Source organism: Sorex fumeus, unplaced genomic scaffold (assembly GCF_029834395.1).
Source record: "Sorex fumeus unplaced genomic scaffold, SorFum_2.1 ptg000019l, whole genome shotgun sequence".
NCBI classification, from domain to species: domain Eukaryota; kingdom Metazoa; phylum Chordata; class Mammalia; order Eulipotyphla; family Soricidae; genus Sorex; species Sorex fumeus.
The window spans coordinates 32,129,821-32,155,127 of NW_026606076.1; the positions used below are offsets into that span (position 1 = coordinate 32,129,821).

The 25,307-nt window shown below is 44.2% G+C and overlaps 1 protein-coding gene across 1 annotated transcript in view; it reads right to left on the reverse strand.

Annotated features, from left to right (window-relative positions):
* Window positions 1–8,583: 8,583 nt before the first annotated feature.
* Window positions 8,584–25,307, reverse strand: part of LOC130022184 (zinc finger protein 420-like) — a gene marked incomplete at its 5' end in the record, with an annotated part of 86,698 nt that continues 69,974 nt past the window's right edge. Inside the window, 1 exon segment of the mRNA XM_056112947.1 lies at window positions 8,584–8,682. Within this exon segment, the coding sequence (XP_055968922.1) occupies window positions 8,584–8,682 (99 nt within the window).

Consider the following 25,307-nt stretch of genomic DNA (forward strand, 5'->3'; position numbering starts at 1 on the left):
TCCCGTATTCCCTCCCCACCCCAGTCTCCACTCTACCCCCGCCTGTCATCTGGACGAGCACATGACTACGTTTCAGTGGTTACGGCTTAGATCTCTTGTTTTCAGTTCTGTTGCATCTGTGTTTTTGGGTAAATGACTACACCCCTCACTCATATCACTGGCATAAATGAATCCCTGATCCATGTAAACTTCTGGTTCTCTTGCCTCCCAAATTTCTTTCCTTCTTTGTCCGGCTTCTCTCTAAACACTGGAATCAGTAATGATTTAAGCAGCCCCTTTACAGTACATTTCCACATCCAGTGTTTGGTATTCCACAGGTGAATGACATCATCCTGTTTTTTGTTTATTTTTCTGGCTAACTTCACTCAAGATGGTATCTTCCAGTTCCAACAGTGTTGCTGCATAAAAGCAGTAATTCTAACACCTAAAAATATTTATTTATTTATTTTTGCTTTTGAGGTTACATCCAGCGATGCTCAGGGGTTAATCCTAGGTCTCCGCTTAAGAACTATTTCTATTGGTGCTTGGGGGACCATATCGGATGCCTGGAATTGAAGCTGGGCTGGCTGTGTGCAATGCAAATGCCTACCCCTGCACCAACTCCCCCAAAAATTCTTTTTATTCTAGGGTAAATAATGTGACTTTACATTTGATAGGCAGCAAGGACAAGTGTGATTGCTGAAATGAATCAATGGTTCAGCACTAGTGGTTTTGCTTTAGGAAAGGCACTTACTTGGAACCAGGAAGAAAACTGGTTTGATCCCAGCACCCCACATGCTCCCCAGAGTCCCAGCAGCAGGAATCCCTGAGCAATGGTGTTGTGACCCTCTCCCCACCTAAGTAAATAGAGCAAGATAACAGAAAACTCATTGATCCTCGAGAGGAATCTGCTTTAGGTGAGATGTTTTCAAAGGTCTGTCTTGGCTGTGTGGGGATGCATCATTGCCTTCGCACGTGTCTCCCACTAAGCTATCCCGCTAAGCTGCACACTGAGCTAGTACCAAACCCAGTCTCAGGCCCCTTTTATTTTCACCCTAAACTGGAGCTTCAATTTTCTGCAGAGGGTATTATTTCCACTTACTGTGTCTGTTCTTTGAGTTGGAAAAAAAAAACTTACACAGCTATGTGACCTGACGTCGGTCTATTTTGCTTGTCCATCTTGCTGAAACTTTAGGTCTTTGCCTGGAAAATACATCCACGTGTCAGAATTGCAACAGAGTCGGGTAAATGTTAGAAACTAACCTGCAGATCTAGAATTTTTTTTGACGAGAAGACTATCAGGCACAGTAATTGGAATCCTTCTCTGCTGTTCATCGGGTAGCAAACAGCCCGGGTGGAATTCTTCTGGTCATGCACATTGTGACAAAATCTCGAGTGAGCAGTTATGCCCTCAGCTCCATGAGGATGACAAGACAGGTGGGAGGTCTTCTGTGGGTTACCATAGGAAGTGAGCGCCCACGCTGCAAAGAAGAGCTCCCCTGGCAAAAGCTACTCAGAGACTGTTGTGCTCAGTCCATGGACACAAATCTCCCCAGGAGAGAAGCCCCTGGACGGTGGGAGAGAAGCACTGTTTATACTGAGTCCAGTTATGTACCCCACAATATATGAAGGCTGGAATCGAACCCAAGTTACCCAAGTGAAAGAAAGCTCTCACACTCTTTGGCTCTCCATACAGCCCCACCATCATGCCCGAGTGCTTCTGAGTGCAGAGCCAGGAGAATCTCTGCGCGTTGCTGGATTTGTGGCTCCCAAACCATGAACAAACCAAATAAAACCAAAACAGCCTCAGTCCCTTATTGAAGGATTAGCTCAACCCAAAGTGGGTGTTTCTGAGCTGTATCTTGCTGCATCCATGCTGCCTCTTCCTCATAGAAGAGGGTTGGGTACCCTCAGAACGTGGGGTGATGAGGTGTGGGTTGTCCATAGCAGAAAATACTTCTAAATGGTCTGGTCACAGACATAACAAAGTGGCTTCTGATGTTTTTCAGCTCAGACTGTCACTGTCACTTTCCTCCCATTTTTCATCGATTTGCTCGAGCGGGCCCAGTAACATTGTGAGACTTGTTACTGTGTTTGGCATATCGAATACATCATGGGTAGCTTGGCAGGCTTTTCATTATGGGCAAGATACTCTCAGTAGCTTGCCAAGAGGGGTGGAGGAATCAAACTCGAGTTGGCCATGTTGGTCACATGCAAGGCAAATCCACTACCCACTGTGCTATGACTCCAGCCTTGCAGCTTTGCCTTGCTCTGTCCACGTCAGGGTCAATACTCTGCACCTGTCGTGGTCCAGAGGCAAAGATGGAGCAGCGTACTCTACCCCCAAGGTGATTCAGCTATGTACCCCACGAGATCTGAAGGCGGGAATCAAATGCTGGTCACCTGTGTGAAAGACTAGCAACCTCAAGGCTCTCCTACCATGCCCCTTTGAAGCTCCATGCTTGATCTTTAATTACCCTATACTTAACACAGATGCAAACTTAAGGGTGGAAAATTCTTAGAGAAACGGGCATGGAGAGGGATGGAAACACCCGCAACTCCATCTTGTGGCGTTTAAGCATAACTTGTGCGGTCCAAATTTTCCCACGTTTAAGATTTTCGGCCCTTCTCTTTGCTTAAATGGGGTAATTAAGGATCCAGCACACAGCTTGGGCTGCTTCAACAGGAGCAGAGCAGATAGTGCTTTTGCCTTGCATCCACAGGGCCCGGGTATAGTCATAGGCTTCCCATACGGTTCTTCAGTCATGTCCACAGTGATTACTGAGTGCAGAGCAGGAGAAGGCCCTGAGCATATCCAGGTGTGGCCATAACCATAAAGGAATAAACAAGAAAAAAAAAGTAAAACATAGAGCTTCAGTTCCTTGATGGCGAATTCCCTCACCCCGACTTGAGGGTGTCAGAACTGTATATTCTTCCATTCCCCATGTCGGTGTAGAAGACGGTTAGAGCACCTTCATAATGTGGAATGATGGGCTGTGGGTTGCCCATGACAGGAAACCTTCAAAGGGCACGGTCACAGGCATCAGAAGGTGCGTTCAGAACTTTTTTATACAGGGAGAAAAGAACAATAAATGTAAGAAAATAACCTTGCCTTGCTCATTAAAGGCTCAGTTCAATTTGCTGCACCCCTCGAGATTTAGAGACAAAGCTAAGGAAACCCACTCGACCCCCCCCCCAGGAGATTCAGCTATCCACCCCACAAATATCTGAAGAGTGGGATCAAACCCAGATTACTCAAGTGAAAGACAAGCAACCGCAGGCTCCCCTACCGCTGCACTGTGGAAGCTGCTTGCTTGATCCTTAATTACCCCATACTTAACACTGAAGCAAACCCAAGGGTGGAAAATTCTTAGAGAAAGGAGCGTGAAGAGGAACAGAAATGTCCACAGCGCCATCTTGTGCCGTTTCGGTGGAACTACCGCTGACCGACTTTTCACACGCTGAAGATTTTCAGCCCAATTTTTTGCTTCAATGTTAGGTATAAAGTCATTAGGGATCAAGCAAGCCGCTTGGGTTGCTGCAGCGGGAGCAGGGCGGTTAATGCTCTTGGCTTGCAGGCACAGGCATCTGGTTCTTTCTCTGGCTCTCCATACAGCCCCACCATCATGCAAGAGTGATTCCTGAATGCAGCGTCAGGAGAACCTCTGCGTTTGGCTGGATTTGTGTCTCCCAAACTATGAACAAACCAAATAAAACCAAAACAGCCTCAGTCCCTTATTGAAGGATACCCTCCTCCCAACTTGGGCGTTTCTGAACTATATCATGCTGTATCCATGCTGCCTCTTCCTTATTGTAGAGGTTTGGGCACCCTCAGAATGTGGGGTGATGGGTTGTGGGTTGCCCATAGCAGGAAATATTTCTCAACGGCTTGGTCACTGTGTTTGGCATATCGAATACTCTTGGTAGCTTGCCGGGCTCTCCGAGAGGGGCGGAGGAATCGAACTCGGGTCGGCCATGTTGGCCGCTTGTAAGGCGAACGCCCTACCCGCTCCCTGTGCTATCGCTCCAGCCTGCTTGGTCACAGACATAGCAAAGTGTCTTCAGAAGGTTTCTAGCTCAGAGAGAAGAGAACAAAAAATAAAAATAAATGTCTTTGTCTTGTTCTTTCCACGTCAGGTTCAATCCTCTGCACCCCTCGTGGTCCAGAGGCAAAGCGGGAGCAACCCACACGACCCCCGAGAAGATTCAGTTACGTCCCCCACAAGATCTGAAGGCTGGAATCGAACCCAGGTTACTCTAGTGAAAGAAAGCACTCGCACGGTTCTCAAACAGCAGTATCTGTGGAAGCAGCTTCCTTGATCCTTAATTATCCCATACTTACCACTGAAGCAAACCCAAGGGTGGAAAACTGTTAAGAGAAACGGGCCTGTTGAGAAATGATAACTCTCACAGCGACATCTTGTGGCATTTCTGCGGAACTACCGCGGCCCGACTTTTCCCACGCTTAAGACTTCCTGCCTATTTCGTTGCTTCAGTTTTAGGTATAGGGTCATAAAGAATCAAGCAAGCAGTTCGTGCTGCTGCAACAGGAGCAGAGTGGTTAGTGCTCTTGGCTTGCAGTCATAGGCCCATTTGTATGGGGTGCAGAGGTGCTAAACATCCAGCTAAACTTCCGCTGCGCCCCCAAAGATCAACTGAATGCCGCTCACTGGGCCCTGACCATGTCCACTTAGGAGAACTGCGGGTGCCCATGCAGGACTTCCGGAACAGCCGGCCGCCAGGGGCAGGCCGGCCAGCCCCATTTCTTCCTCCTGGTTGCACTTGGTTTTGTTTTTGCACACCTAGCGGTGTGAGATCACACCAGGCGCACCTGGAGGAGCGGCATTATGGGGTGCCTGGGATCAAATCCCAGTCGACATGTGCAAGCCGTCATGGTCTTGATGCAAACTGTTACACCCTAAGAGACAGGACCCCCATGGGGAAGGACAAACTGAAATATTCCGAGGATTTAGTCTGGTATTTACGGTAAAAGCCTTGCTTGCTCTCAGAGCCCAGAGAACTAAGTGTTGAGATCTGTGTCTCTTACTGTGTTTATCCAAACAACCCAGGTATTGATAACTTATACAACCAGAGTAAAGTAAAGTAAAGTAAAGTAAAGGCCCTCCCGTTGATCGTCGATTTGTCGAGCGGGCCCAGTAACGTCTCCATTGGAGACTTTGTTGTTACTGTGTCTGGCATATCCAATACTCTCGGTAGCTTGCCGGGCTCTCCGAGAGGGGCGGAGGAATCGAACTTGGGTCGGCCATGTTGGCCGCGTGTAAGGCGAACACCCTACCCACTGTGCTACCAGAGGGAAAGATAAAAGCAATGTAGAAGTCCCTGGGAGACAGTGTCTTCTTAATTTGATATTCCCAAGAGAATTTCCTTTGCCAAATGTTTATCTATGTAAATGACCAATCACACCTATGTCCTTACCTCAATCGCCCTTCAGATATTCAATAAACATGCTAGCCACGATGCATCAAAGGAGCCTTTTTCACCATCAGAATGTGGTCCTTCATCTTCACATCTCTCTGTCTCTCTGTTGGGGAGCCCTGGGGAGGTGGGGAGGTGGGAAGCCAGCTCTGGGCCACAGAACACACACATTTGGTGATGCTCCGGTTACTTCTGGCTCTGCATTCAGGAAATACTCCTGGCAGTGCTTGGGGGACCCTATGGAATGTCACGGATGTTGGAACCAGGGTCAGCTGTGTGCAAGGCAAACTCCCTACCCCCTGCTCTATCTCTCCAGCTCCAGGGAAAGGAATTTTTTCTGAAGAAAAATCCCTGTCTCTTTCTTCAAGCAGGAGCAGAGACAGGAGATATTTACTGAGTCTGAGTTTGGTGAAGTTGATGGGACCTTCAGCTAGGCTGCAGGTGAATGCCTGTGTATTAATCCAGGACTATCAAAACACACCGGTGACTTGGTCCCTAGAGATCAGGGAACTTTCTGATGTGCACATGGACTACAACTTACTGCCTGAGTTGCAAATGGATCAATTTAGAAAAGTTTTTAATCAAAGTCCCTCAGGTGTTAACTTCAGAAGCTTTCCCATTTCATCAGCCTGAGTCCGCAGAGTTCTGTAGGAGCAGAGCAGAAATCAAACTTGGGGATAATTGGCCTCTCAGAGAAATCAAAATTTCCCATAGCCGATCAAATAGGCCTGACAACTTTTGGAGAGTAATTGCTTTTCTCTAAGGCTTCTCTCAATTTGGGGTTTATTGTGGAACAACCAAGTCTGAATTGACTTAGGAAAAGAAGAATTATAAATGATATTTTTTTTGCTTTTTTTTTTGAGTTACACCCGTCGATGCATAGGGGTTACTCCTGGCCCATGCACTCAGGAATTTCTCCTGGTGCTGCTTGGGGGACCATATGGGATGCTGGGAATTGAATCCAGGTCAGTCGCGTGCAAGGCAAATGCCCTAGCTGTTGTGCTATCACTCCAGCCCCTGATAATTCTTTTTTTAAAAATTCAAAAAAAAATTAATGAATCACCTTGAGATACAGTTACAGACTTAGAAAGGTTTCATGTTTGAGTTTCAGTCATATAATGATCGAGTCCCCATCCCTCCACCAGTGCCCATTCTCCACCACCAATGTTCTCATTACCCCTCCTGCCACCCCCACCCTCTCCCCCTGGCCCCTGCCTCTGTGACAAGCACAGGCCCTTTTACTTGCTCTCTCTTTTTGGCTGTTATCATTTGCAATACATGTAGTAAGTGTCCATCATGTTTGGCCTATCGTCTACTTTCAGCATGCAGAAATGATAATTCTTAACGATAAAAACTATCAACCTGAATTTTAATGGGATCACTGGACCATATATATATATGAATTTAATTTTTAATTTATATTTTTGACTATTTTGGGGTCACAGCTGACGATGATCAGGGGTTTCTTCTGGCTCTGGACTCAGGAATGGCAGTGCTCAGGTGACCAAACGGGATGCCGTGGTTCAATCCTGCATTGGCCGCCTGCAAAGTGTGAACACCCTACTTGCTGTACTATCGCTCATTCTCCCATGGCCAGATCATACTAAGGATCAAAAGAAACATGCTTTGAAAATGAAAACAATTGAATCTCTGCCTTCTATCATTGGAAACTTAGTGCAATGAACAAATTATTCTATTTTACAGTGAATAAAGCAGTGAAATGCTTGTAGAATAAAGCTTGAAATAGTTGCTGGCTTCATACTTCTTACAACATTTTCAATCAGCCCTATCTGTATTTTATTTTGTGTCAAACTTCATGTCTAATACTGTAACTTCTTAGGGGTATAGCAGACTTTTAGTGTTTATCTATTGTTTAAATAGTTTTTTTTTATTTGTTGGCTTGTTTGTCTTGTCTTGTTTAATGTTGGGGCACACCTGGTTGTGCTCAGGGCTTACTCCTGACTCTGAACTCATGGATCACTCCTGGCAGGCTTGGAGGACCATATAGGATGCTGGTGTTTGAACCAAGCTTGGTCACAGGCAAGGCAAGTGCCCTCCTCGCTGTATTATTAAACATCTGGATCTGGAAATACTTAACCATTAGACAAAATAATTGTGACCCTTTGTTAATGTGCAACTGTCAGAAATTACTGATAATCCATAGGCTACATACTATTGATGATCTGTCAGTGTTATTAATTTACCATGTAGGGGCTGAAGAGATATCGTACAGAGGGTAGGGCCCTTGCTCTGCATGAGGTCAGCTCAGATTCCATTCCTGGCATCCCAAATGGTCCCACACACATCGCCAGTAGTAATTTCTGAGTGTAAAGTCAGTACTGAACCCTGGTCATTATTGAATGTGGTTCATCCAAAAAAATTTGCCATGTATATGTGTGCAAAAGAGATTAATAAGACTTTTAAGTTCACATTTTCAATGAAAAGGCCATGTTATGTAGCATTTAGAAATTAAGTGAACTGTCAAAAGGTTTGTGATCTAGTAACAGAATGTTTATTTTAAATAGGAAATTGTTAGTGTCATGTTTTAAAGGTGATATTTGGGGGATGCTATGGGAGCAATGGTACTGTGGGTAGGGCATTTGGCAGCTGACCTGGGTTTTGATCCTTGGCACCCCATGAGGTCCCCTGAGCACTGCCAGGAGTAAGCACAGAACCGATAATAAGTCCTGAGAACCGCTGGTTTTTGATCCCCGCAAACCTAAAAATAAATAAGTAAATAAATAAACAAAAGCTGAAGTTTGAACAAAGACTCAGAGGGACTGAGGGCATGAAGTAAGCATTTTTGGAGAGCGACCTTCCAGCAGAGGAGGGATGTTAGTTGTTGTGTCCATCTGAATGGCTTTTTCATTCCAGTTCATTCCAGACCAAAAAAAAAAAACAGTATTTCGGGGGCTGGAGAGATAGTGCAGTGAGTAAGGCGCTTGTCTGGCATGTGACTGACCTGGGTTTGATCTTTGACATCCCAAGAAATGCCAGGAGGAATTTTTGAGTGCAGAGCCAGGAGTGGGCCCTCAGTATCATTAGATGTGACTCCCCAACTAAAACCAAAACTAATATAAAATGGGCTGAACCTTGCTCAAGGAAAATGAGATTCAAGGGAAAAATCCCAGCACCCCGACCTGGTACTTACATTCCTACAGTTCTTGATTAGTGGCGAAAGGCTACACTGAGTAGGGCAGAAACTCTGATAAGCTGCTCCTCGGTGACGTCATGTAAGCTTGGATGAAGGGACCGATTCCCATCAGTCTTTAAGCAGGGAAAGAGGAGAGGTGAAAAGAGGAAGGTGTATTGGTTTTTATTTATTTTATGATTATTATTCTTATTTGAAACCACCATGAGCTCCAGTTACAAAACTTTCATGTTTGAGTTTCAATCATACAATCATAGAACACCCATTTCTCCAACAGTGCACATTTTCCAATACCACTGTCACCAAGATTCACCCCCTCACCGCATCCCCCCTCTACCCCTGCTCTATGGCAGACAATTTCCCTCATACTCTCTCTCTCTACTTTTGCAGTATAGACACTGAGAGGCTATCACACTTGGTCCTTTATCTGCTTTCAACACACATCTTCCATCCCGAATGATCCCTCCAACCCTCATTCACTTAGTGATCCCTTCTCTATTCCAGCTGCCTTCTCCCCCAGTTCAGGAGGCAGATTTCCAACAATGGTACGATCTTTCTGGCCCTTGTCTTTACTGTCCTTGGGTGTCAGTCTCATATTGTGTTATTTTATATTCCATAAATGAGTGCAGTCATTCTATATCTGTCCCCCTCTCTCTGACTCATTTCACTTAGCATGATGCTCTCCATGACTATCCACTTAGAAGCTAATTTCATGACTTCATCTTTCCTAAGAGCTGCATAGTATTCCATTGTGTAGATGATATGTTTTTTAAATTATTTTTATATTTTATTTTCTTTTGTTCTGTTTTATTTTGTTTTCTGGGCCACACTTGGCAATGCTCAGAAATCTCTCCTGGCAGGCTGAAGGGTCAAAGTTGAGTGAGGTTTGACTGCCCTAGGCTAAACAAACCTGTTTGAATACACCTGACAATAGGTAGACTCAGAGATATGTGAGACAACATCAAAGGAAACAGGAGATCCAGGAAAAATTAACGGTAAGAGGGAGAAGATATGTTTTTGATGTTGTTTTGAGTTTTTTTTGTTTGTTTGTTTTTGGGGAGCACACTTGGCTCTGCTCAGGCATCACACCAGAGAGACTCAGAGGTCCTGAAAGCATCAATTAAAATTAGGTGGACAGGGACTGGATTACTTAGACAGTGGGAAGGGAACTTGCTTTGAACACTACCGAGGCTGGCCTGGGTTTGATCCCCTGCACCACTTATGGTCCCCGAAGGCCACCAGAAGTGATCTCTGAGCACAGAGCAAGGTGTAAGTTCTGAGTATATTATTTTGTTTCTAAGTTTTGCCAATGTTAGCACATCTTGGAAATTTGTGTTTTTGTCACACAAATGCTGTGCAGATATTTTCTCCTGTTCATTGAGGGAGTGTTTTAATTTTGGCCGCCATTCATTAGCAGTGCAGAAGTGTTTAAGTTTGATGTGCTCCCTCTGCTTTGACTTTCTTTTCCATGAAATATAATTATCAAAGACATTCTTTTTTTTTCTTTTTAAAATTTGTTTTCCAAATAAGACATGTAAAAAACCAAAACACCATGATTTCCAAAGTTATTCATAGTTGAACTTTAGACATACAACATTACAACGCCAATCCCACCACTAGTGCCAAATTCCCCCCACCAATGGTCTCAGGTTCCTGCCCGTATCATCTACCGACCTCCAGCCCTGCCCTCTAGACAAGCAGCTTTCTCAGTTTGGCTGTTATAATTTTGGTCTCTTGACTTCATTGTACTTGATACTGTGGATTGGATATTTGGCTCTATCTTTCCTTAATAAAACCTGAATCCCGGGACCTGACCCCCATTCCTTCTGCTCTGACTATTCTATCCCTTCCCTCCACTCTTGTTTCCCTTCTCCTCCCTCTTGCCTGGGGCTAAGGTTGAATAGAGCATCCTCCTCTTTAAAACATTGCATTTCAGTCATCCAGTTATTCTAAATTTCACATACAAGTGATATCGTCCTGTGTTTATCCTTCTTCGACTTGTTTCATTTAACAATCGTCAAAGACATTTCTAAAGTTGATATGATGGATATTATTATTATTAGCTTTTGAGGTCATACCTGGTGATGCTCAGAGGTTACTCCTGTCTCTGCACTTAGGAATTACTCCTGGTGGTGCATGGGTGGACCATATTGGATACTCGGAATTTAATCCAGGTCAACCACATAATTTACAAACACCCTACCCGTATCAATCTGGCCCCAGGATTCACTCTCGAGGCTATACTTTCTAGATGTTTTGAGAAAATCATACTATTTATCCATCATTATAATCATAGAGGAAAATCACTGACCTGAAACTTCTGTGTACATTCTCTTTATTCTTTCTTATTCCTTTGTCACTAGCATCTACTTGTATTTTTTCCCATGGGGCCACACTCATATTGATAGTAGGGCACTGTCTTCAAGAGACAGCCTCTAACAAGAGGAAAACAGTGCTTCTGTCTCTGAGATCTAGAAGGACCCTTTGTAGTCAGGCAAAAAAAATTAAAAAAGCTAAACTGCCCTTGAGCCTGCAGTTGGGAAAATAGGACCAGATGCCTACTGGATAAAGTGGTATTTCTCTAAATTTATTTAATCTAAATTGACAAATATCAAGCTACATGAATGGTCAGTGGTTGATCAGTGGTATGGAAATTGGATGGTAGTTATTATAGCGGAGGATCCATTTGACAACACTAGTGGGAAATGGTCACTCTGGACAAGAGATGAGTTGTTGGAAGCAGGTAAAGGGATATGCATGATAACCTGTCAGCTTCTGTATTGCAAACCATAATGCCTAAAATGAAAATAGAAAGAGATAGAGAGAGAAAGAGAGAGATAATTACCTGCCATAGAGACAGGCTGGGGTTGGGGGTGACTTGAAGAAGTAGGAGGGAAACTGAGGACCCTGGTTTTGGGAAAATACACTGGTAGAAGGGATGGGTGTTGGACTATTTAAACACAATCATCAACAATTATGTAATTCTCTAATTCACCCTGATTCAATAAAAAATAAATAATTTATAAATTTTGACCCCAGTTCTTACCAAACCAATGTGAACACATTGCCAACTTTACTGAATACAATCTGTAACTGTAATTGTAAATGTGGAAGAGAAACCCTATTGCCCCTCAGAGACAGGTTTCTCTGTAGAAAAAAAATTATCGTCTTATGAAGGGTTACTAAAGTTTCCATTTAAACTCCTACCATAATAGTGGTTGGAGTGATAGTACAGCAGGTAGGGTGATTGCCTTAAATGCACCTAATCTGAGCATAATCCTGAGCATCCAGTATGATCCACTAAGCCCCACCAGGAGTATTTCTTGACTACTGCCAGGTGAGACCTCAAAACAAAAGAAAACTCCAAAGTATTATTAACACACCCTTTAAAGCATGCAGAGAGTTTGCTCTAGGTACTCAGATAGTGCATTTACAGAGGGGGATCCAGCTAACAGGCTTCTGGGGCCTGCTTTGGGACTGAAGACTGGACTTCTCTACTGCCTTGCCTCATTGCCAGGGGAGAGGGAACAGGTTTATAAGAGCTTGTAGATATTCCCGTAAACAATAGACAAACAATTTAAACTGAACAAAATAACAAAATATATTGAGAAATACATAACTTCTCTGTTACTCCAGTAAAACACCTTAATTATCCTGAGGATTACATTGAGGGTATTAGCATACAACATACCCATAGCTATGAGCTTCCTACAAACCACTTTCTATTTGTCTCAAAAGATTTCAAGATCAAAACGCAATCATGAAAGTTTGTAAGTCTGTATCTCATGGTGATTAATTAAAATAAAAAATAGATTGCGAGATAAAAGAAAACAAAGATTGAGGCGCTGTTTGTATTTGTTTGAATGTGAAATTCCGGTAACTGTCAGTCACCTTTTATTTTGTTAGCCTGCATCCGTGAACCAGAAATGATAAGGAAAGGCAGGGTTGTCTGAGATTCTTTATTATTTGAGCCACAATACTGGGTTTGGCAGAGCCACGTTTGTAATGAGTACATCAAAACTCACTGTGCCAGATGCGAAGTCCAAAGTCCTGGGCTGGCCACATGCAAGGCAAATTTTGTAGAAAGTTCCTTAATTAGGAAGTGCTAAGTCCTCACCCCCCACCCCCGCCCCACCAATACAAATGTGGCAGGTGAATCTTATGGAAAGTTGGACAGATCTCTTATTGGCTAAACTAAATCTTCAAATATCCTAAGATTGATCTTAATTTCTAAAACTCTGATATATAGGACCACTGAGACCTTCTAATGAATTAGAGCCAAGGTCTGGGTATTTGTTCTGGGTTTTGCAAAACATGCGGAAAAGCTTATAAACAGGCATTGGAGGACTAGGTCCGGTGATGAAGCACAGGGTATGTAGTCTAACGGTCAGCATCTAACGGTACGCAAGAGAAGCTGCTGGCTGGAGCACAAAGGTTTCCTGACTAAGGAGCACGCGCCTTTGAGCCCGCTCCCAGTAACCAGTCCGCAGGGCTCTAGGCCTTAGCAACAGCCAATGAGAGAGGAGCGGGGCAAAACATGGACCAATAGAAGGCGTGTTCATAGGTATTTCCTGACCCTGGGGCAGGGTTTGCTCATTGCCTGTCTCAACATCCAAGGGTTAGTCGTGGACTCTGATCTGCGGAGATGAGGTCTAGAAAATTGCACTGTGGATCCCGAGCATCTTGAGTGTCCCAAGAATCCCAGGAATCCCCAGATGTCAGGTCAGCAGGATGGGGGCTGTATTTGCCTAGAGTGGGCCAGGGAGGAAGCGACCGAGGGGACTAAGGAGCTTCACCCAGGACTCAGAGGGTCCCGCTGGCAGGTGGTGGATTAAGTTCTTGGGGGCAAGTTGGATTTGATGGCTGGTGACCAGCACATTTTAAACCCTGTTGGTAGAGGCATCTATACTGCCGACATCAGGGATTGAATTCAGATCTTACTGGAGAAACTTTCGCGAGAGTTTCCTTCTGACAGCTATTCGCCCTGCTCTCCATGTTCTGGGAGAGCCACCCATGTTCTGGGAGAGTCAGGGTCAGTGGTGTGTGTGTCTGAAATGCTTTTGCTGTGGGGATCAGGTGCCAGATTCGGAAATGATAACCCAGGGTGAAACGCCCGTTTCTCACCTGTCCAGCAATTATATTGCTGGACAGAGGCAGGGAGGGATGGGGGGATGGGGGTGGGAGGGATATTATCCATGGTGGTGGAAAATGGGCACTGGTGGAGGGATGGGTATCTGATCATTGTATAATCGAAACCCAAGCACAAAAAAATTGTAAATCTTCAACTGTACCTCATGGTGTTTCACTAATAAAAATAAAATAAATAAAAATAAAAAACAATTAAAACAACAAAAAACCCTTATTTTAATTAATTATGTGGGGGGTAATTTTTTGTCATGCTCTACCCAGCAGTGCGTTATTCCCCCTGCCCCCCACCCCTGCCTCATTTGGACAAAGCAAGAACCAGAGAAATAAACGGGTCAGAGATGTGTTTGTCAATTTCTTGTTTATGACGACTTCAATGAGGGGGAGGGGAGGGGAATTGAGTGGCATCATATTAAAATGTTATCAGTTTCTGAGAATTTAAGTTAGGTTATTTTTAACTTTATGATTTAACTACCGTGTAACACCAATAATGGCCAGGATCCAGAGATTATCACACCAAGCTCCCGGGAGCGCACAGCTGCGTTCACGGCTGTGCGAATTTTTATTTATGTTTATTTATTTTTTCAGGTTACCTTGAATATCCCAACCAAACGGCAGAGCGTGGCAAGCTATCCGAGGCATATTCGATATGCCACATCCAGTAAAAAAATGGATCTCATTCTCTTGACCCTGAATACGGCAGAGTCGAGAAGGATGTGGAAGGAGAGGCTGATACAATCTCAAGGCCGAACTAGGCTGCCAAAACGAAGAAAGACAAAAATGGTTGTCTGTACTTTCAATGGATGTACGCTGGCATCTGATGTATTCATCGAGGACCCGAAGGTACAAGTGCGAAAGATCAAGTACAACATTATTGGTCTGACCGAAACGAGAAGGCATCAATCACATCACGCCGTTTTTGACACTGGAGAAGAACTGTTCCTTGGGACATGTGAAAAAAGAGGCATCAGTGATGTCGGTAACATTGTCAACACAAACTTAGCCCTGAGCATTGATTCATTCGAATGCCTAACAACCCGAATTAGATGATTTCACTTGAATATATGTGGCTCGCTGCCAGCAGTTTCTATCTTTGTTGCCTATGCACCAACATCCAATTATGGTGAAGGAGAAATTGAGAAGTTATACATGGAGCTGGAGAAGTTCTATAAAGAAGACCACACCTTCCACAAGATTTTAATGCCAAGATAGGACCAAGAAGATTAGCCGATGAACTCCACATTGGGACCCATAGCATAGAATGGAGCAAACAGCGTGATAGACTGTCTGAGTTCATCATGTCAACCAAGACCATCCATGGTAAGTCACAGTTCCAAAAGGCTGAATCTAAATGTTGGACATGGGAGTCTCCTGGTGGATGGTTCCACAATGAAATAGACTACATCATATTCAATCGGCGATTTTGCCTAACCGATGTTGCTGTTTGCTCAAAATTCCAAAAGGGATTGGACCACCATCTCCTTCGTGCAAAATTCTACCTCACAGAACAGGGAGAAAAGAATGCAAAGTTTAAGGAGAGAACTCACAGAATGACCACCAACTGGGAGCTCTTTGACTCTGTTGCAGCAACATGGAAGGATGCCGTCATTGACAACATTGACAAAGAATATGATTGAATGATTCAGCACCTCCATGATTGTACGAGGAATGCCAAGAGAGAGATAACCACAAAAAATGCCTTTCTTCGAACACTCTTGAACTTATTCGCCAACGTGCTTGGCACATGCCTCAGGCAAGCAAATGTCCGAGCTGGCAAAACAGTGCAGAGAAGTAATCTAGGATGATTTCAAAGACATGATAGCAGCAGTGCTGGTAGATGTGGCAGAAGTCGGGAAAAGCATTTGTAAAGCTCCCTGTCCTTCACCAACTACAAGACCAAGATGACTGCCCTCCGACATCCTGATGGATCTATCACACCTTCCAGAAGGTTAATAGAGAAGATTATTCATGACTTCTACTCAGATCTCTTTAATAGCCACGTCCACTTGCCCACATACCAAATTCCACGAGAGGGATATGTCGTTTCCAATGTTCCCCTTCCGAAATCCAACACGCCATCTCTTCGGTAAAGAAACAAAGAGCACCTGGCCCAGCCAAGTTCAGACCTGAACACCTGAAGAACTTACCATCAGTACTCATCAATACACTGGCTTGGCTCTTCACACGCTACCTGTTTGAATGCAAGGTTCCATCCCAATGGAAAACCAGCAGGATTGTACTACTATACAAGAAGGGAGACATTACAACATTGGCAACTATCGCCCAATCTGCCTATTGTCGGTCATCTACAAACTGTTCACTCGAGTCATCCTGAATAGGATTGACAGAACACTAGATGAAGGACAACCATGCGAACAAGCCAGGTTCTGAAAAGGATTCAGCACCATCGACCATATCCACACGATAACCAAAGCTCATTGAGGTTTCTCAGGAGTTCAAGATGCCGCTCTGTCTAAATTTCATTGATTTAAAGAAGGCCTTTGATTCTGTTAAGACGGAAGCGGTCATAGAAGCCCTAACCAACCAGGGCGTACAAACTCAATACATCAGGATCCTCTGTGAGCTCTATTATGGATTCACTGCCAGGATCTCACCATTCTACAAAGAAGTAATCATCCATGTCAAGAGAGGGGTTCGGCACGGTGATACCATTTCACCAAAACTCTTCAGTGCCACCATCAAGAACATCATGCGATGACTGGAATGGGAAGGAATGGGAGTGAAGATAGATGGTCGGCAACTACACCACCTCCGCTTTGCTGATGACATCGTTCTAATAACAGCAAACATCAGCCAAGCAGAACAAATGCTGACTGACTTCGACCGTGAGTGCGGACTGGTCGGATTACAACTGAATCTCACAAAGACAATGTTCATGAGAAACAGTCTTGTTTCTGATGTTCCATTCACTCTCAACAGAACCACCATTTCCGAATGCAACATTTGTATATACCTAGGTCGAAAAATTAACATGATGAATGACCTGGCACCTGATTTATGCAGAACGAAGAGAGCAGCTTGCTATGCCTTCAAGAGCGTTGAAGAAATAACTCAGAGGACAAAGAACCTCCAGCCCCGAGCACATCTCTTCGATTCCACTGTTCTTCCTGCATTAACATATGCCTCAGAGACCTGGACCCTACGAAAATAGGATGAGAACGCTATTCAAGTCTCTCAAAGAGGAATCAAAAGCGCTTTGCTTGGAGTATTATGCTTGACTGAGAGATAGAATCCAGAGTTCTGATCTTCATCAACGCTCAAGAATCAGGGATGCTGTCTCATTTGCTAACGCATCAAAAATCAGATGGGCTGGACACGTAATGAGGTTTAGAGATGACCAGTGGACTAGAGCCATTACTGACTGGATTCCACGCGACGTCAAAAGATCGTGTGGACGCCCACCTACAAGATGGTCAGACTTCTTCGTCAAGATCCTGAATGATTGTTTTGAGGCCCTGCATGTTCTTAGAACGAGCAGATGCCACTGGGCTACGTGAGCACGCAACAGGGATGAATGGAGATGTAACTGACACCCGCTTGAGTAAACCGATGAGTAACAGGGTATCAAGTGATCAAGTGATTTAACTTGGCAGTGATTCTGGAGTCCAGAGCCCAGCCAGCTTCTCCACTCTAGTGCACTGATCTCAACTTTCTATATTGTACTTGGGATGCCTCAACTTCAAGGAAACAGTGTGTCTTGGATCTTCACTTGACTCAAGTGGAGAAGCTTCAATTTATGCTATTTCAGCTGTAGCAAATACATTCTTCACACCTAAGTTGAACACTGATAACTTGGTTTTTGTTAGAATTTGAAATGGCTTCGAAACGTTGCCACGGGCCAGGGCAACGACTCAAAGGGCTGGGGCGCATGCCAGGCTAGCAAAAGACCCCAAGTTTGAATGCGGGCTCCCTTTGTTCCCCCCTCCCCATGTCTGCCCCACTGGGTGTGACGTCAGCAGCACCAACCCTGGTGGTCCCCAACACTGAAGGTGAACACTGAACTGCACACCAAACCTTTGGACCCAACAAGGGCAGTTTTAAAGAGAGGGGGACCCTCTCAGGCACCTCCATGGAGCTCCTTTCCCGTTTCCAGAAACGGATCAAAATAAAAATAAGCTTACAGAAAGGCCCTGGGTAGAGAATACTTACTTGTTTCAATCATTTATTGTTCCAACACCACCATTGTGACTGTCCTTCGACCAATATCCCCAGTTTCCTTCCCAATCCCAATCTACTCCCTTTGGCACATCAAAAATTTACTTTGTATTATTTATTCCAACAAAACATTGAGAACGACAAATAGAAGCATGAGAAACTAGATCAGTAAGGGCTGATTAGTGCACATCTGAGTCTTTTAATAAATGTATTTGTGGGGCTGGAGCTATAGCACAGTGGTTTGGGCATTTGCCTTGCAGGCGGCTGACCCGGGTTTGATTCCCAGCATCCCATATGGTCCCCAGAGCACCGCCAGAAGTAATTCCTGAGTGCATAGCCAGGAGTAACCCCTGTGCATCGCTGGGTGTGACCCAAAAAGAAAAAAATTGTTCATTTAAATTTAAATTTTATTTTTACAAATCACTTGATCACTTGACATCCGTTACCCATCGATTTGCTCGAGCCGGCACCAATAACATCTCTATCCATACTTGACACGTGCTAGTGTAGCCAAATGGCGTCTGTTTGTTCTAGGAACAGGAATGAAGAGCCTCAAACTGATTGTTCAGAGTCTTGATGAAGAAATCTGGCCATCTCTTAGGTGAGCAGCCATGTGATCTTTTGACGCCCTGGGAATTCAGTCAGTAATGGCTTTAGTACAGCAGTTATCTCCAAGTCTCATTACATGTCCAGCCCAGCTGATTTTTGACACCTTTGCAAATGAGACAGCATCCCTGATTCTTGACCGTTGACGGAGGTCTGAACTTCGGATTCATTCATTTGAGTGAAGCTTGATACTCCAAGCATAGTTCCTTCAATTCCTCTTTGGGAGACTTGAATAGAGTTCTCATCTTGTTTCCATAGGGCCCAGGTCTCTGAGGCATATGTTAATGCAGGTAAATCAGTGTATTCGAAGAAATGTGCCTGGAGCCAGGGGTTATTTGTCCTCTTAGCTATTTCTTTGACTCTCTTAAAGGTGTTCCAAGCAACTCTCTTCCTCCTGCGCAACTCAAGTGCCAGGTCATTCATCATATTGACTTCTCGACCTATACACATAACTGTTGCATTCGGAGATGATCATTCCATTGAGAGTGAATGGAACGTCAGGAACGAGACTGTTTCTCATAAACATTGTCTTGGTGAGATTCAGCTGTAGTCCAACCTTTCCACACTCACGGTAGAAGTCAGCCAGCCTTTTTGCCAGTTGGTTAATGTTTGGTGTTATTAGAACAATGTCATCAGTAAAACGGAGTTGGTGTAGATGCCAACCGTCTATCTTCACTCCCATTTCTTCCCATTGCAGTCGTCACATGATGTTCTCAAGTGTGGCATTGAAGAGTTTTGGTGAAACGGTATCACCCTGCCGAACCACTCTATTGAAATCCATGATCACTTCTTTGTAGAATGGTGAGATCCTTGTAGTGAATCTGTAAAAGAGCTAACGCAGGGTCCTGATGTATTGAGTTTGAACGCCCTGTTTGGCTAGGCTAGGCTAGCTGTCTTCGATCACAGCTTCCATCTCAACAGAATCAAAGGCCTTCTTTAAATCAACGAGCGTTAGACAAAGCGGCATCTTGAACTCCCGAGAAACCTCAAAAAGCTTGGTTACCATGTGGATATGGTCAATCGTGCTGAATCCTTTTCGGAAACTGGCTTGCTGGTATGGTTGTCCTTCATCTAGCCAATCCTATTCAGGATGACTCGAGTTAACAGCTTCTGGATGACAGACAGTAGGCAGATTGGGCAATAGTTGCCAATGTCTTGAATGTCTCCCTTCTTGTACAGTAGTACAGTCCTGCTGGTTTTCCACTGGGATGGAAACTTGCATTCAGATAGGTAGCGTGTGGAGAGCAGAGCCAGTGTATTGATGAGTCCTAATGGCAGATTCTTCAGGGTTTGGTTCTGAGCATGTCTGGGCCAGGTGCTATTTGCTTCTTTACCGACGAAATGGTGTGTCGGATATCAGAAGGGAGAACGTTGGGAACGACATATTTATCCAGCAAAATTTGGTATGTGGGCAGGTGGATGTGGCTATCGAAGAGGTCCTAATAGAAGTCATGGATAATCTTCTTCATTGCCCTTCTGGAAGATATGATAGATCCATCAGAACGTCGGAGGGCTGTCATCTTGGTCTTGTAGTTGGCCATGAACAGCAGGGCTTTGTGAATGCTTTTCCCGTCTTCTGCTGCATCTGCCAGGACTACTGCCCATCTCTCTTCAAGGTCTTCCTTTATTGCTTCTCTTCACTAATTTGCAAGCTCGGCTGTTCGCTTGTGGTTGCCTGAGGCTAGCGCCAAGCCATGTTGGCAAATAAGCTCAAGAGTTTTCGAAGACAGGCATTTTTTTTGGCTATCTCTCTCTTGGCGTTTCTCACACAATCATGGAGGTGCTGAACCAGTCAATCATATTTCTCGTCAATATTTTCTACGGCGGCATCTTCCCATGTTGCTGCAATAGTGCCAAAGAGCTCCCAGTTGGTGGTCGTTCTGGGAGTTCTCTTCTTAAACTTTGCAGCCCTTTCTCCCCACACTGTGAAGTAGAATTTTGCATGAATGAGACGGTGGTCCGATACTGTATGGAATTTTGGGACCACAGCGACATTGGTCAGGCAAAACCATCGATTGAATATGATGTGGTCAATTTCGTTGTTAACCATCCACTGGAAGACTCACATGTCCAACGTTTAGATTTGGCCTTCTGGAACTGTGAGTTACCATGGATGGTCTTGGTCAACATGATGAACTCAGACAGTCTCTCACCCTGTTCATTCCATTCGATGCCATGGGTCCTGACTATGAGTTCTTCATCTGATCTTATTGCTCCTATCTTGACATTAAAATCACCAAAAATGATCTTGTAGAAGGTGTGGTATTCTTTATAGAACTTCTCCAGCTTTCTGTAGAACTTCTCAATTTCTTCTTCATCATAATTGGATGTTGGTGCGTAGACAACGAAGACAACTACTTTTATAAAGTAGTTGACAATATTTGACAGCTGCTTCATATTTGACAATTACACTTAATATTTGAACACCGATTCCACCACCAATGGACCTTCCCACCATTTTAGATGTTTCCATTTCGAACCCCAACTTCTGCCCTAAAGCAGAACTAAAGTAATTTATTTTCTATTTTTGTTATCAATAAATAACTGAAAATGCTCAAAAAACATTTCTTAGGGGAGTGTGTGTGAAGATTATTGTATTTCACCCAAGGGCCATTAAACCCTTCTATAAGAGATTACTAATATGTTGTTAAATTAAACCGTATTTAATGTGGTGTGCTACTTTTGGAATATGAGTGATGTGAGGTATGTGATATTGTGTGGCCACGCAGTCCAGGATTTCAGTGGCCAGGTCTCCGTTTCTTGAGGTGTGGAGGGGCTTCCCCTGCCTCCCTCCCGGGTACCCTGTATGAAACATCCTGGCTTGGGGTCCAGCAGCATGGCTATTGCGTGTGTTGTTTTATGCTGTCTTCCAAGAGAGAAGGACAATGAGTCTCTGAATCGTGTCCATTGATGAAATTATCTGGCCCACATTTTATTCTTGAACCCTTCTGAGCACCAAGTCAGGAATAGCCTGAGCACTGCCAGCTGTGATCCAGCATCTGCCTGACTGCCAACTTTTCCCAAAGAGAGAAATGCTTGAGGATGTTAGTTGAACATCAGAACTTCACATTATTGAGGGTTACTTTTTGTTATTTTTTTATTTTATAAAGTAGTTCACAATATTTGATTACACTTAATATCCCAACACTAATTCCACCACCATTGTACCTTCCCAACAACATATTTCAGATGTTTCTATCCATCCTGAACCCCAACCCCTGCCCCAAAGCAGAAACGAGATAATATATTTTGTATTGTTTGTTATAAAAAACTACTGAAAATTCTACAAAAATGTATCCTTAGAGGAAAGAGTGCGAAGATTGTTGTATTTCATGCAGGGACCATAAGTGGTAATGTGTTGTTAAAGGTTTAGCCTTCTGTGCATATTATATATATATGTATATAAAACGGACACACACACATATATCTGTAAAAGAAATATTTCCCCCTAAGATTAGTTGCCTCCTTCTTTGAACTCCATCAAATGTGGTGTAGTATTCTTGGAGTATGGGTAGGGTTGTGTCCTATGAAGCATTACACGGCTGTGAATGTGGCCACGCAGTCCAGGAATAGGTTCACTCATGGGTGAGGCTTGACCTGAGCATGTGGGGTCAAACCCTGTGCAGGGTCTGGCAGCATTCTTCTGGCGAGTGTCATGTTATGATCTCTTCCGGGAAAGGACATGCGATCTGGATGGTCACCAATGACGAGATTATCTGGACTCAGCCAGAGGTTGTTTATGGGCGTGACTATTGACTTTCTGGAGACAGGGCCATATGGCCAGAGGATCTCTATTCCAGTCCTGTATATGGTGATTCAATCACGGGTGAGGGTCAGTCCAAATGTATGGAGTGCGGCCATGAGCATGACGGTGGTTGAGTTCTGGATGTTTTCGGCTGCGAGGACTGGGTCCCTTGGGGCAGGGAGAGGTTTTATCCAACCCCTCTGGGGCGCCCTGGGTGAAATATCCTGGCTCAGGGTCTGGTGGCATAGTTATGTCAAGTGTCAGGTTATACTCTCCTCCAAGAGAGAAGGACATGCGACTCTGGATGGTGGCCAATGACGAGATTATCTGTCGCAAACCAGAGGTGGCTTATGGGTGTGACTGCTGAGTTGCTGGGATAGGGAGATATGGGCAGAGGATCTATTGAGGAATTTTCGATATTTTGGTTGGGTTAGACCATGGCAGGATTCAGTTTCCATGTCAGAGTGTATCCAATTCTCATTGAATGATGAGGACTGAATGAGTGGAGGAAAAGCAGATTCATTATAGTATCTGTGGAAATTATCAATCCATGACCATGCAAGTTTTTATTTTTTTATTATTATTTAAAATAATAAAACTGGACAAACTTGCAGGCTACTGAATGTAACCTGTCCGCACGGCAGAGTCTGGTAAACTCCCCATGGCTTACCCAATATGCCAAATACCAGTAACAATGATGGGTCTCATTCTCCTAACCCGGAAAGAGCCTTGAATCTCAGGGCTAGGACGAAGGAGATGTTACTGGGGCCTGCTCGAGGCAATTGACAAACAACAGGATGGTCGTGATCGTGATCGTGATGATTATTTAATATTTTTTAAATTGAATCACCAGGAGATAGGGCATTACAAAGCTGTTCATGATTGGGTTTCAGTCATAAAAAGTTCTATCACCCATCCCTCCACCAGTATAATTTCTTAGCACCAGTGTTCCCAGTTTTCCTCCCACCCCTTCAAGTCACACCCCCCAGCCTGCCTCTATGGTAGACACCTCTTTTCTCTCTCATTCTCTTTCGCTTATTTTAGTCATTATGGTTTGCTATACAGATGCTGAAAAGTTATGTATATCCCTTCACCTACTTTCAACACTCAGTTCTTGTCCAGAGTGATCATTTCTAACTATGCTGTCATGATGAATCCTCCTCTATATTAATTACCCTCTATCTCCAAACCTTTGTGGTAATTCCCAACCATTCACTCTTCCACGTGGCCCCTGTTTTCACTGGCCGCGGATATTAGGTTATTTTAAATTATTTAGATTTTATAAAGTAGTTCACAATATTTGATTACAATTAATATTCAAACATCAATTCCACCACCATGACACCTTCACACCACCATAGTTTGGAAGGTTCCATCTCAAACCCCAGCCTGGGCCCCAAAAGCAGAACTGAAATAATATATTTGGTATTGCTTGTTATGAAAAACCACTGAACATGATACAAAAAGTTTTCTTAGAGGAAAGAATGTGAGGATTGTTGTATTTCACCCACAGGCCATTAAGCCCTTCTATAAGAGATCATTCAAATGTTGTTAAAGGTTGAGCCTTTGTACTATATGTGTGTGTGTGTGTGTGTGTGTGTGTGTGTAAAAAATATTTTCCTCTAAGATTGGTAAGATTGGTTGCCTCTTACATGAACCCCATCAAATGTGGTGCGTTACTCTTGGAGTTTGAGTGGTGTGTGGTATGAAGTGTCGTACAGATTCAAATGAGGCCTTGCAGTTCAGGAATAGGTTCACTTGTGGGTGAGGCTCGGCCAGAGTGCGTGGGGAGTGGCCATGATCATGGTGGTACTTGAGTTCTGGAGGGTTTTGGTTGCCAGGGATAGGTCCTTTGGGGTGGGAAGGGGTCTCAACCGGCCGCCCTCTTGGGCACCCCAAGTGAAACAGCCTAGCACGGGATCCAGCAGCGTGGTTATGGCAAGTGTCATGTTATGCTCCCTTCTGGGAGAGAACATGTGATTCTGGATGGTGACCGATGATGAGATTATCTGGCACCAGCCAGAGGTGGCTTTCGGGTGTGACCTGCTGTTTCTGGAAACAGGGGGATACGAGTGAAGGATCCCCGTTCCTGGTTCCATAGAACCCTGAGTTCTCACTCAAAAAGTTCCGCATAAATGGGTTTTCTGGGATTCAGTCATACTTGAGGCTTGGCCCAAGCGTACTGAGAGTGACAGTGAGCAGGGCAGTGGTTGAGTTCTGGAGGTTTTCAGCTGCTGGAGGTGAGTTCCTTGGGGTGGGTATGCGACAGAGTTTTTAGGTTTGTCAGGATACTCCTATCACAGTGCTCCCATTCCTCTGTGTTTATTTGTGACATCTTTCTTTGTGCATTGCTGGGTGTGACCCAAAAAGGAAAAAATGACAAAAATAGAAAGAAAGAAATATTGCTATCATGCTAAGTGAAATGAGTCAGAAAGAGCGGAACAGACATAGACTGACTGCACTCATTGTGGAATATAAACATGAGACTGAAACCCAAAGGAAGTACACACAAGGACCAGGACTATTACTCCATGGTGGGTAGCCTGCCTCATGAGCTGGGGACGGGCAGCTGGAATAGAGAAGAGATCACTAAGTCAATGAGGGTTAGAAGGATCACTCGGGTTGGGAGGAGTGTGCCGAAAATAGATAATGGACCATAGGTGATAGCCCCTCAGTATCTGTATTGCAAACCATAATGCCCAGAAGTAAAGAGTATGGGGGAGATTGTTTGCCATAGAGGTAGGGGGGAGACATTGATGGGGGAAAATGGAGGGATGGTTGTTCGATCATTGTACGACTGAAACTCAAACTCAAGCTGCAATGTGGTCACCCTACATGCTGTGCTATCACTCCAGCCCAGAGTCTCATTTTTGCTTGGACTCTGGTTTGAACAGAGGCCCTGGTTTTCAGGATTTATGGTAGAGATCAAGCAGGATGTTGCAGTGAATCCTTTGGAATGGAAAAATATGTAAACCTCCACACTTCAGGCCTTCCTCTGTTATGTGTTGAGGAGTCACACCTGCTTTTCTCAGGCCATACTCTTGGCTCTGAGCTCATACATACCTCCGA